We start from the raw sequence: 12294 nt of genomic DNA on the forward strand, positions 1-12294 counted from the left end.
CTGAGGACTCAGGGAGAGCATAGAAAATCATGAGTTCTATTTTGGACATATGAGTTGGAAACATCAAAGTGGAGATGACAAGAAGCCAGCTGGATATAAGGGGCAAGGGCTCTGAGGAGAGGTTTGGGCTAGGGACAGAAATAGGGTAGCACGGAGAGCTCCCAGAGCCCCCTCTCCCAGCCTCAGGCCCTCACTTCCTCCTTCCGTGAAGGTTGCATGCCAAGGCTCTCTAATAATTGCCCAAAGCCACAGGAGTTGCCTTACCCTGGGCTTGTGGCCACATCCCTCCAGTCTCTGCGTTTGTCTTCACGTGGCTTCTCCTCTGTGTCTGTGTCTCTCCTCTCCTATCTCTTATAAGAACACTTGTCATTGGATTTAAGGCTCACCTGGGTCATCCAGAATGATCTCACGTTGAGATTCTTAATTTCATCACATCTACAAAGAGTTTTTTCCCGGAAAACTCACATTCACAGGTTCTGGGAGTTAGGGCGTGCACATATCTTTTGAGGGGCTATCGTTCACCCCATTATACCTCTAGAGCCCAGGACCAGGTCTGTCTAGCCAGACTCCTGGCAGGAGGACAAGACTGGGCATCGGAGCCCACAACCAAGGGCCACAGGGGACCTCCCTGCCTCTGCTCCAGGGGAGGGCCCCTGAAGCTGTGCTGCATTTGGCCGCCTGAGAACCCTGCTCCCTGAGGCCAGAAGCACCCTGAGTGGGGATCCCAGCTTCTCCACTCTAAGCCAGGGGCGGGCAGCTGCTGTCCTGGGAGCATCAGCGTAGGGGGGGCGATTCTCACTGCAGGCCTGCGCTCTCCTGGTCAGGGCCCATTTGAAGCAAAGGGGATGCCTGAGCTCTGGTTGTGTAAGGAAAGGTACCCACCTTGTGCTCAATTCCCAACAGCCAGATGTGACATGAGCACGTATTTTCAGGTGTTTTCTCTTGCTTCCTTGTGGAAGAATTATGGGGGGCGGGGCACAGAGTGGATGCAGAAAGCCTATCAAGGGGCAGCTGGGGTTGTCCTGGGAGAGATGATGGTGGCCTGAGCAACACTAGTGGCAGCGTCACAGAGTTGAGCCAGTAGGGCAGATATAACGAACCTCAAACATGCGAGAACTAAGCAAACACTGGATGATCAGATGTGGAAGGTGAGTGAGGGACATGTCTCTGATTTCTGGCCTGTGACATGGGTGTGTGGGGGCTCCAGTCACTGTGGCTGAGGACTCAGGGAGAGCATAGAAAATCATGAGTTCTATTTTGGACATATGAGTTGGAAACATCAAAGTGGAGATGACAAGAAGCCAGCTGGATATAAGGGGCAAGGGCTCTGAGGAGAGGTTTGGGCTAGGGACAGAAATAGGGTAGCACGGAGAGCTCCCAGAGCCCCCTCTCCCAGCCTCAGGCCCTCACTTCCTCCTTCCGTGAAGGTTGCATGCCAAGGCTCTCTAATAATTGCCCAAAGCCACAGGAGTTGCCTTACCCTGGGCTTGTGGCCACATCCCTCCAGTCTCTGCGTTTGTCTTCACGTGGCTTCTCCTCTGTGTCTGTGTCTCTCCTCTCCTATCTCTTATAAGAACACTTGTCATTGGATTTAAGGCTCACCTGGGTCATCCAGAATGATCTCACGTTGAGATTCTTAATTTCATCACATCTACAAAGAGTTTTTTCCCGGAAAACTCACATTCACAGGTTCTGGGAGTTAGGGCGTGCACATATCTTTTGAGGGGCTATCGTTCACCCCATTATACCTCTAGAGCCCAGGACCAGGTCTGTCTAGCCAGACTCCTGGCAGGAGGACAAGACTGGGCATCGGAGCCCACAACCAAGGGCCACAGGGGACCTCCCTGCCTCTGCTCCAGGGGAGGGCCCCTGAAGCTGTGCTGCATTTGGCCGCCTGAGAACCCTGCTCCCTGAGGCCAGAAGCACCCTGAGTGGGGATCCCAGCTTCTCCACTCTAAGCCAGGGGCGGGCAGCTGCTGTCCTGGGAGCATCAGCGTAGGGGGGGCGATTCTCACTGCAGGCCTGCGCTCTCCTGGTCAGGGCCCATTTGAAGCAAAGGGGATGCCTGAGCTCTGGTTGTGTAAGGAAAGGTACCCACCTTGTGCTCAATTCCCAACAGCCAGGGCGGGGACGGACAAGAACACGCCACCCGGCTGTTTTTCCTCGCTGCTTTTCGTCCACAGTGTTTTTCCCATTCCTAACTTTGGGAGGAACTCATCACTGTCAACGGTAGGGATGTGCACAGTCAGCCCTGGATTTCAAGCCCAGTCCTGTGGGAAAATGCGGACCCCAATGCCTACCCTGTGGCCCGGTTTGACAGTCACATGGGGGGACCAAGGGAAAGACCAATGCACCCAGTAGCTCTCCACTACTCCTCCTCCGTCTGCACACTGCTCTTCCCCGACTCCCCTCTCACTGCCCTCACTTTCTTATCTTTGCCCTCCTGACTCAAGTGGGCTGGTCCCTTATTGGGGTGCCATGGCTGGGCCACATGGTGCTGACTACCCCGCAGGGATCCCGTGGGTCCCAGACGGATGGACGGATGGATAGATGGACGTAAAGTAAAGCCCCAGAGTCTGAGACGTGGGAGGTGCGCAGCCAACGCTGCCCCTCCCCTGTCCCCTTGGGGGACTGCGGTGGACGGACCACTGCGACCCCGAGCCCTCGAAGACGGCAGGTGGCCGAGGGACACCCTAGGAGGTGGCGAGCGTGAGCGCGGAGAGCTGCTGGCCGGCCCTCGGGGCCGCCCCCTTCGCCCGCCGGGGAAGGGCAGCCCGCGTTTCCCAGTTTCTCTCCTCTGACTGCGGTTCGCTGCTGATTCTGGGGCTGGCAGGAGAGCATCCCAACGCCAGGCTGCCTGGTAAGTTTGGATTTCGCGCCTCTGTGTGAGGTCGCAGCACTCCTGCCCAGGGGCACCTGGCGAACCGTCCGCAGGCATGGGCCCTGAGGGTGCCCGGACGTGCGCCTGCGGCTCTCAGGTTTGGGGGTTTGTGCCCCTTGGTGGTGTGGAGTGTTGGCGGGGACGAGCACGCCAGGGGAAGGTACAAGAAGAGGAAGCCAGGGGCCGGACGGAAGGACCGCAAGGGCAAGAGCTGAGCTGGCTGAGCGGGAAAGTGTGCGGGGCTGCCATGCAGGGCCAGCTGTGGCAGCCCTCCCGTCCAACAGACAGCTGCGAAGCACGCCTGCGGGCCAGGCTGTGGGCACTGCAGGTATTTCCTCAGGGAGCAAAACCGCAAAGCCCTGCTCGGGGGTCCAATTCTAGTGGCAGGACACAGGCAATAAAGAGTCAACGTTTCGGGGCTTCCCTGGTGGCGCAGTGGTTGAGGGTCCGCCTGCCGATGCAGGGGACGCGGGTTCGTGCCCCGGTCCGGGAAGATCCCACATGCCGCGGAGCGGCTGGGCCCCTGAGCCGTGGCCCCTGAGCCTGTGCGTCCGGAGCCTGTGCTCCGCAACGGGAGAGGCCACAACAGTGAGAGGCCCGCTTACCTCAAAAAAAAAAAAAAGAGAGTCAACGTTTCAAATTAAGAATTACAGAGTACGTTAACCAGGGGGGAAAATGGAGCAAGGGAAGGGAGGTGAGCGGTCGGGCTGCGAGTTTAAGTAGTGTGGTTAGAAGGCAACATTTCCAAAAAACTTGAAGGAGGTGAGAGAGCATTCTGGGCAGAGGGAACAGCCAGTGCAAAGGCAGGAGTGGCCTGGTGCGTGGCCGGAGCAGGGAGAGCAGAACAGGGCGAGGTCAGGAGATGGACACCCCAGGAAGGGCTGGTAGCAGGTGGCCTCTTTCCGTCCGGGTCAGCCTCTGCCCCCAGAAGGGCAGGGCCTGGAGACATGGGTTTCAGAGTTGCTCCTCAGAGGGCTTTGCTTGGCCGGGCAGCAGGGATGGCCCTGGGCTGACCTGGGGCAGCTCCCAGGCTGGATCTCTGCTCCGGGCTGAGGCTGGGCCGCCCACGGCCTGGGGCCTCCGGCCTTTCCACCAGGTGGGTGGCAGGTGACACAGGTCTCAGAGAATGCTGCGTGGGGCTGAGAGGAGGCAGTTGGGGTCTTGAGGTACCAAACACCAGGGGAAGTTGCAGCAGGAAGGAGGAAGCCCAACCCTAGTGGCCCTGCTTGTCCCTCCTCACAGACAAGAAGGCCCCAATTCCTGATCCGGCCTCAGTGGGATTACTAGATGCCTTTGATGTTGTTTGTTTGTTTGTTTGTTTTCTGTTTTCTTTTTCTGGGGAAATAGCCCCATCTCGTGGTCTTCCAAAGACATCAACGCTGAAGCCCACTGGCTTCTCCCTTTGGGGGCCACGTCGTTTCAGGCTCTCCCTGTTCCCGCCGCCACCTCCGTGTATACTTAGCTTTACTTGGGCTGGGCTCAGCGAGCGGCCTGGGAGTCTGCTCCCCTCCGTGGGGCGGACCGGCGTGGGGGGAGCGCCCAGTTACCCTGGCTCCCGGGGCCTTCCCAGCTTCTTGCCCCAAGTGCTGCTATCTGAGGGACCCTCGCCTGCGTGCCCGGTGTCCTACTTCAGAGAAATCTGAGCGTCAGGGCCTAGAATCATCCTTCAGCTTCTCCTCCGCTCTGGAGGCCCACCGACGTCAAAGGGTCTCAGGAGAAGCCACTCTCCAGTTCCACAAGCTCCTTCCTTCCATTCCTGCTTGGGAGTGTCTCCCTGTTACCACCCCGGGGGAGATAGGGCATTAGGGTCTGTGAGGACAGGGCTTGTCGCGTCTCTTTCCAGGATTTGAAATTACGCTGCCTTTGGGGCGTTAGGTCTCAAGGATAGACACTGCTGTGTGTGAGCGCCTTGCTAGCTGGCGCCACCGATGCGCCTTGTGGTGCTGACCTTGAGCGTTGGTCTCCGTCTGCAGGCGAACCCTGCCCATAGCGTTTCTCTCGGCAGTCACAGTTCAAGTTTCTTCTCTCTTGGGGGCTTGCACGGCAGCGTGTCTTGGGATGGGGGATTACAGAATAACACCTCTTCTTTTCAGCTTTTCTGTATTTTTCAAAATGGATGGTGACCTGGCAGTACAGTCGTGATAGAGAAAACACAAGCTTGTGATGTGTTTCAAAACAATTTGATGCTAGTGTAAAACCCCTTGCTATTATCAGTATTCTCCCCTCCCCACACCTTTAGCTGGTGCGGGTCCCCCTGTGACTGGTGGTGTGTCCCAATGAAACATGGCCGGCCTGCGGACAAAAAGATGAACTCTTGACAGCGACGTTAAGTATATTTGCAACTTTGTGCGGCCATCACCACCTTCGACCTCCAAAATATTTTTATCACCCCAAAAAAGAAACCCTGTCCTCATGAAGCAGTCACCCCCCCACCCCACCCAATCCCAGGCCCTGGCACCCAGATCTGCTCTCTGGATTTACCTAGGACTCTCTGGACATGTCATATGTTTTATAGTATTTAAAGGGTTTTTTTTTGTAGCGAGCCACAGGACAGTGGCACTCTGGAGAGATGACAGGCAGAAGGAGGGACGGCTGCCACGAGGGATGGCGCATCTGGGTAGGGGTAGCTAGTGTCCTTGGGGTCCCTGGGCAGCGGCCCGTTTGAACAGTTTCGCAGGCTCCGGTGCGTAGGACCTGTCCTTGGTTGTCTGGTACCTGGCCACTGAGTGTGAGACCCCGATAAGGAGGGTTTGGGGCGTGGGTTTAGTGGCCCCAGAGAGAGGGGCTTTGATACGGGAGGTGGGTGGCGTGGGAAGCTTCACAGGCTCGGCAAACTGCTTGCGAAGGCCAAGGAGAAAGAGTTTCTAGTCATAACTTCAAAACTAGGTCAAGAAAGCCCTTGTTATCTACTCTTCTGTTGATGGACGTTGGGTTGTTTCCACCTTTGGGCGATTGTGAATCGCGCCTCAGTTCATTCACATGGGTGGACATTTTTGTGAGAACACTGTTTTCGATTCTTTTGAGCATATACCCAGGAGTGGTTTACTTACTGAAGGACCACTAGACTATTTTCCCTTTTAATTCTGAACACTGTCAAGCAAACAGACGAGTAGAGAGAATAGTCTAACCAAGCCCGCGTACCCACCTCCCAGGGTTAGCAGTGGCCTCCAGCTCCAGCTTGCCTTATTTGCTTGGGTCCCCCCCAACTCGCGCTCTCACTCTCTCTCTTCCTCCCTCCCTCCCTCTCTTTCCTTCTGTCTTTTGTATTTGCTGAAGCACTTTAAAGTCACTTCACATGCCCTTTTCTCCCCAAATGGTGCGAATGTGTCTCTTGAAAAGGACATTTTCTTCCACGACCCGGTGCCACTATCCATCCAACACATGGGCAGCAGTGGCCCCGCTCTCACCCTCCACTCTCCGCAATGCCTTTGACTCCTCTTTTGTTCACGCCAGCATCTCATCAAAGACTCCCATTGCACTTGGCTGTTGGCCCCTTAACTCTCTTTTCATCCAGAACAATCTCCCTACCCAGCCTCCTCTTTCCCCCGTGACACTGATTTGCAGAGGAGACCAGGGAACAGCCCACCTTCTGCATCGGGTGCCTCCCTTGTGGTGCCTTTAACTGGTCTCTCCGTCCCCAAGGTCCTCTGTAAACTGGATGCTGGGTCCCAAGGCTGCATTAGAATCAGGTCAAGCTTTGGCAAGAGCCCTCCTGGGCATCCCCACCAAGGGGACATCCCACTTCTGTCCCACCATTAGGTTCGCTTCCTCTCTTGTGACCAGCAGTAAACGGGGAAGACATCGTGTGGCCGACCCTTCCCCCTCAGGCCTCACCTAATGGTTTTGGCATCCATTCGACCTTAAGAGATTCTTTCTCTCTGATTAGTATAAACTTCTCCATCAGACATGCATTCATTTATTTATTCTGGGCCAGTGTTAACTGACAGCTCATCACAGGTGATAAGGGAATTTGGGGCGATTTAACTTGTTCTGAGGACCCCTTGCCCTCTCTCCTGGGGCAAAAACAGGCCGTGACGCCCACTCCGCCCTCCCCCCGCCACTGCCTGTCTCCTCCGCTCCTCCGCCCGTGACTCCCATATTGTGGCCGCCAGTTGGGTGGACATATCCTTGGAGCAAACTTTCTTTTGCCCCACTGTCTTCTGGCATTGAGGGCTGGTGTAGAGAAATCTGGTCCTGTCCACTTGGTTGGTGACACGCTCCTCCTGCCTTAGCGTGAGCCCCGGGCAGCCTCACCTTCTGCCCCTCCCACCCCCTCAGCCCGCTCCAATTTTCAGCACCATGACCGCGCAGCTAGGGCCCCTCTCAGGGCCGGGTATGGGCCATGCCATTGACCAGCTACTCTCTTTATTCACCCCCAGCCTGCAGCTCTCAGCCTGAACGCTACCCCTCCCCCAGCGATGGGGGGGCTCCCTCTTGCACCCCACTAGCTTGGTCTTTCTCTTTCCTTGAGAGCAAGTCTGTTTGCAGGTGAAGGAGGTACGTGTGTTTGGAGTTTTTCTTGTTGTTGTTTTTTTAATTTAATTTTTTTATACAACAGGTTCTTATTAGTTCTCTATTTTATACACAGTAGTGTGTATATCTCAATCCCAAACTCCCAATTCATCCCACCACCATCACCCTCCCCCTGGAGTTTTTCTTTAAGAACCTTGACCTCAGGGGGCAAGGGGGCAGCAGTGGGGCTTCCAGGGATGGCTAGAAAGTCAGGATTGGGGTGCTGGTCACGTGGGAGGAGGGCTGAGAGAGGAAGGAAATGAGAAAAAGGAAAGAAGAAACACACTCCCTTGAAAGCCTGGCTAGGCAGGCTCAGCACGAGGAGACAGAATCCTTGTCTGGTGAAGAGAGGGGACAGAAGCTCAGTTTGAGAAAGTGTTACGGATTGAACTGTGTCTCCCCCCGCAAAAGATATGCTGAAGTCCTATCCCCCAGCAGCTCTGATTGGGACCCTATCTGGACAAGGTCACACTCAGCGCATGGGCTCAGCTCACACCTGGCTCGCTCCGCATTAGTGTCTCTGCGCCCCTGCGATGGCAGCCATGCTCCTGATGGCCAGACGCAAGGTGAGTGGGGCTCCCTGACTGTGGGCGGCATCTCCCCCAGCAGCCTCTCTCTGCCGCTTCCTCCTGTCCCATCCTCACAGCTATTGCCGAGCTCCCCAGGGCCCCACCCCCACCCCATGTTTAGTTGCTACCAGCTCATCCTGGGGACCACGGAGGTGAATTCCCCTGAAGCCACAGCAATGGGTTGTTTTAGGTGCCGGTATCTTTTGAGGACGTGTCTGTGTACTTCACCAAGACAGAATGGAAGCTTCTGGATCTCAGACAAAGGGTGCTCTACAAGCGAGTGATGCTGGAGAACTACCGCCACTTGGTGTCACTGGGTAAGGACCTCACACACAGCCAGACTCCCACCCTGTGTCTGAACTGTTTATTTCTGAGCTTCTTTGCTAGTTGGTTACTGTGAGTCCAAGAATACATGCATTTCCCCATCAGGTCAGTAATCTATCGATGCCCAACTTTTACCTCAGTAGCAGTGTTTAGCTAAATGGTTTGGGCTTGAAGGTGTTTTAGGTAAATGCGTGGGCCCCCGTCAAACTTCTTTTGATATAAAATCACGAGTTAACTAAATCTCTTCTACCCAAAAGATAGATGCAAATTAGCCTTGAATATTTATATACATTAATGTATACTTATTCCATTTTTACCAAGGTTGCCTTTTACATTCGTTTCATGTTCTAGGGTTTTCAAGCATCTGTTCCTTGCATCAAGCCACAGAGAGCCCAGGACATAGAGGCCCAGGACTTGGAGAAATCGGGAAAGAGCTGGGGCAGGCTCCCCCACTGCGCCCCTGCCTTCGGGGTTGCAGGGGATCCTTTTGTTCTGTTTCTTCTTTTAAACTCTACAGATTCCACCTCAGTCATCTAACCCCACAGAAGGAGACTAGCTTCTTCCCCTTGGTTGTTTTTGACCCTTATCGGGCAGACCTGGGGTTCCCCAGGGAAGTTGTGGATTCCTCAGTGGAGTCTGGCATAAGGAACAGAGACATCGGCTGTGTTTGATGGTGAAACAGGGGGCTTTGGCTTTCGGGACACAGGCAGCCCTTCAGCTCTGTCTGCTTCTTGATACTCCCTGGGGCCTTGCTCCAACCCTCTGTTTGTCCTTTAGGGTCTCCACACTGATCCCCCATTTCCCACAGGCCATCCCGTCCTGCAGGCCAGATAATAACATCATTATCCTCTTGGGCTGAATCACCACCTACTTAAGATTCACCGTGCATGCCTGGCCCCTGTACACTCAGAGCACCTTGCTTCCTTAGAGGGACTCTGCCGTTTCTCTGGACCTTCCCAGTGGCACTTTCTAGAGAGTTCTTCATTCTCTGTTCCTGAAGATATTAATGCTGGACTGAGTCCAGGAGTGACTAACCTGCTTCCTTTCCGTGGACAGGGTTTTCATCCTCCAAGCCTCACCTGGTCTCCCGGCTAGAGCGAGGAGAGGGGCCCTGGGTAGCAGACGTCCACAGGATGGGGACCACCACAGGGATGCAGGCAGGTGAGTGAGGGCCACTTTGTCAGCTTGCCTAAGCCATTGGCGAAGAACAGCAGCTGATGGAGGGTGGCGTGGCCACTTTGGGTGGGACATTCTCTTTCGTGGCAGATTTAAATCTGTCATGGAGTCCCCGGTCTCACACCAGCTCTGGTATTTCTAGCTCGTTGCCATCTCCTCCCCTCTTGCCCTCCTGTCTGCTGACGGTTATCTTGCTTCTTCTCCCTTGTCCTCAACTCCTGGTTCAGCTCTTCTCAGCCTTGGAGTGAGGGTGAGGGTGAAGAACTAACCTAAATAGAGACCCAGGGAGGGAGTGACACTGGTTGGTGCTCTCTGTCTTTACAGGTGACAGGATGAAGAGCAAACCGATCATTTCAAAGCAGAAAAATTGTTCAGAAGAACTCGCAGGGGCTGACCTTCAGGGTGGCAACAAGGGCCAGGTAGCCGGGCAGTCAGAGGAAACGCTTGAGCAGAGACGGAAGCACGCTTATTGTCCACAGGCAGCTTTCAGCAGGGGTGACCCTCCCAGGGAGAAAGGCCAAGGCAGCTCCCCAGGTGAGGAAAGAGAGATACAGAGAAGTAGCTGCAGAGGTAGACAGGGTTTGGTTCTAAGGCAGCAGGGTTCCAAAGGTGCAGAGAAACAGTTCCTGTGTCAGCAGTGTGGAAAATCCTTCAGCCGGAGCTCCAACCTCATCAAGCACCGGATCATCCACAGTGGCGAGAAGCCCTACGAGTGCGGCGAGTGCGGGAAACTCTTCCGGCGCAGCTTCGCGCTCCTGGAGCACCAGCGCATCCACAGCGGCGAGAAGCCCTATGTGTGCGGCGAGTGCGGGAAGACTTTCACACGCAGCTCCAACCTCATCAAGCACCAGATCATCCACAGTGGTGAGAAGCCCTACGAGTGTGGCGAGTGCGGGAAACTCTTCCGGCGCAGCTTCGCGCTCCTGGAGCACCAGCGCATCCACAGCGGCGAGCGGCCCTACACGTGCAGCGTGTGCAGCAAGGCCTTCAGCAGGAGCTCCAACCTCATCGAGCACCAGCGCACACACAGCGGCGAGAAGCCCTACACGTGCAGCCAGTGCCTGAAAGCCTTCAAGGGCATCTCCCAGCTCATTCACCACCAGCGCATCCACAGTGGGGAGAAGCCATTCGAGTGCAAGGAGTGTGGGAAGGCCTTCCGGGGGCGCTCGGGCCTCAGCCAGCACCGGCGGGTGCACAGCGGCGAGAAGCCCTATGAGTGCAGCGAGTGCGGGAAGACCTTCAGCCGGCGATCCAACCTCTTCAAGCACCAGGTGGTGCACAGCGAGGAGAGACCCTACGAGTGTCAAGACTGCAGGAGGGCGTTCCGCAGCGGCTCCGTCCTCCTGGAGCAGCGACGCACCCACGGCAGCCTGCGGCCCAGCGCCTGCGGCCACTGCGGCCAGGCTTCCAAAGGGAAACCGCAGCTCGGCCGGAAGCCAAAAACTCACCGCAGAAGGAAGCTCTCGGAGGGAAGCAACTCAGAAAAGGCGCCGGCCTGCCTGGCCCTCTGGAGAGCCACTGCGGAGCCCCGCCCCGAAGACGAGAAACTCCGTCCAGACTCCGCCCACGCCACCGCCCCCAGCTCCTTCTGACGGGGTACACCGTGGGAGGGCTGGCTTTAAAATGAGGCCCACGTTCCCCACCTCATCCCCCTCCCTTTGCTCGTTGATGATGCTGCGATTGAAGCACCTAGTGCGCCGTAGGCAGACGGGCCCCTGCGCCCGTGCCAGCTCCTGTGCGGTGCGCACGGGCGTGTGTGTGCCGCCAAGGTGCACGCACATTTGTATTCCACCCTGGAGCCGCTGAAACTGCTCTTGCCCCATGTGCCTGGGGCCTGAGTGCTGTGGGTGGGAGGGAGCGGGTGACTTCAATTAGGGAGGAGTGGGGGCCTTCACTTCACCCAAAGACTTGTTAGCGTTTCCAGGTAGAAGACACGAAAAGCACTTTAATCCTTTAATAGCTTAATAGTGGGAGGGACCTGAGGGCATTCAAAATTTGTGGGCTCCACAGCGAGGCTGTGGCTGGACTGTGACATCACCTAAAATTCATCAAGAAATGGTCTGAAAAAGGACTCAGGCAACTGCACGTGCCCGCGTCGGCAGCCCCCCGGAGAGTGGCATCTCCTTGGCAGGAAGGCACAGGACAGCTTGCTTCTGGGAGGAGCGGCCCCAGACCCCATCTTCTGGGAGCTCAGGGGATTCTGCCAGATGGCTGGCCTGGGTCCTGCGGAGAGGCTGAGGCCTGGAGACTCTCGGCTTCTCCGCCCCAAGAGAGGAGCCCTTTGGCTCTGGTCCCTCCCAGCTGCCACCAGCTGCCCTGCTGCCTTTGGTCTCCTCCCCGCACCCTGAGCCCCGGAGCTCACCCCACCTGCTGCCTTCAGACCCTGCCTGCAAAGGCTGCACTGGCCTCTCTGCCCCTTCTCTCCACCCTCAGTGCCTAAAGCTCCAAAGTTAGCTGCTCCCCCTGCAGCAGCCGTCCCTTGTGGCTGGTGCCAAATCAGGAGGAAAGCGGCCGGCTTAGGAATTTGCACAGAGCGTGCCCAGTAATGGCTCTCTCTCCTCAGCTCTCTTTCATGTGACATTTCTTAAAATATTAGAGGTTCGGTTGCTTTGAATGTTTTTGCCTTCAGGGGTAATGTAAGTCAAAAATAGAGATTTTTGCCATATGGAAGTGTCAGGTAATCACTCCTTAAATGAGAATCTGCCCAGCTCTCTGAGAAGGCCCCTCTTCTCACTCCCCCGCCCCCGGCCTTAGCCCCGTAGGGACACGGTGGACCCTTCAATGGCACTTTACTGCAGGCCATGGGAGACTCTCCAGGGAGACCTCGTGCTG

The 12294-nt window shown here is 56.1% G+C and overlaps 1 protein-coding gene across 2 annotated transcripts; it reads left to right on the forward strand.

Annotated features, from left to right (window-relative positions):
- Window positions 1-2700: 2700 nt before the first annotated feature.
- On the forward strand, window positions 2701-11094 carry ZFP92 (ZFP92 zinc finger protein). Of its 2 annotated transcripts, XM_024755829.1 has the most exons (5): window positions 2701-2860; window positions 7829-7959; window positions 8153-8279; window positions 9343-9447; window positions 9787-11094. In XM_024755829.1, exons 2-5 carry the CDS (start codon window positions 7927-7929, stop codon window positions 11052-11054), a joined length of 1533 nt encoding a protein of 510 aa, XP_024611597.1. In that variant the 5' UTR covers window positions 2701-2860; window positions 7829-7926; the 3' UTR covers window positions 11055-11094. The 2 variants fall into 2 exon arrangements, with proteins under 2 accessions (XP_024611597.1, XP_024611598.1); XM_024755830.1 differs by lacking the exons at window positions 2701-2860; window positions 7829-7959 and having other exon boundaries at window positions 8200-8279; window positions 8638-9447.
- Window positions 11095-12294: the final 1200 nt, after the last annotated feature.

Source organism: Neophocaena asiaeorientalis, unplaced genomic scaffold (genome assembly GCF_003031525.2).
Source record: "Neophocaena asiaeorientalis asiaeorientalis breed wild unplaced genomic scaffold, Neophocaena_asiaeorientalis_V1.1 scaffold1004, whole genome shotgun sequence".
Classification (NCBI taxonomy): Eukaryota; Metazoa; Chordata; class Mammalia; order Artiodactyla; family Phocoenidae; genus Neophocaena; species Neophocaena asiaeorientalis.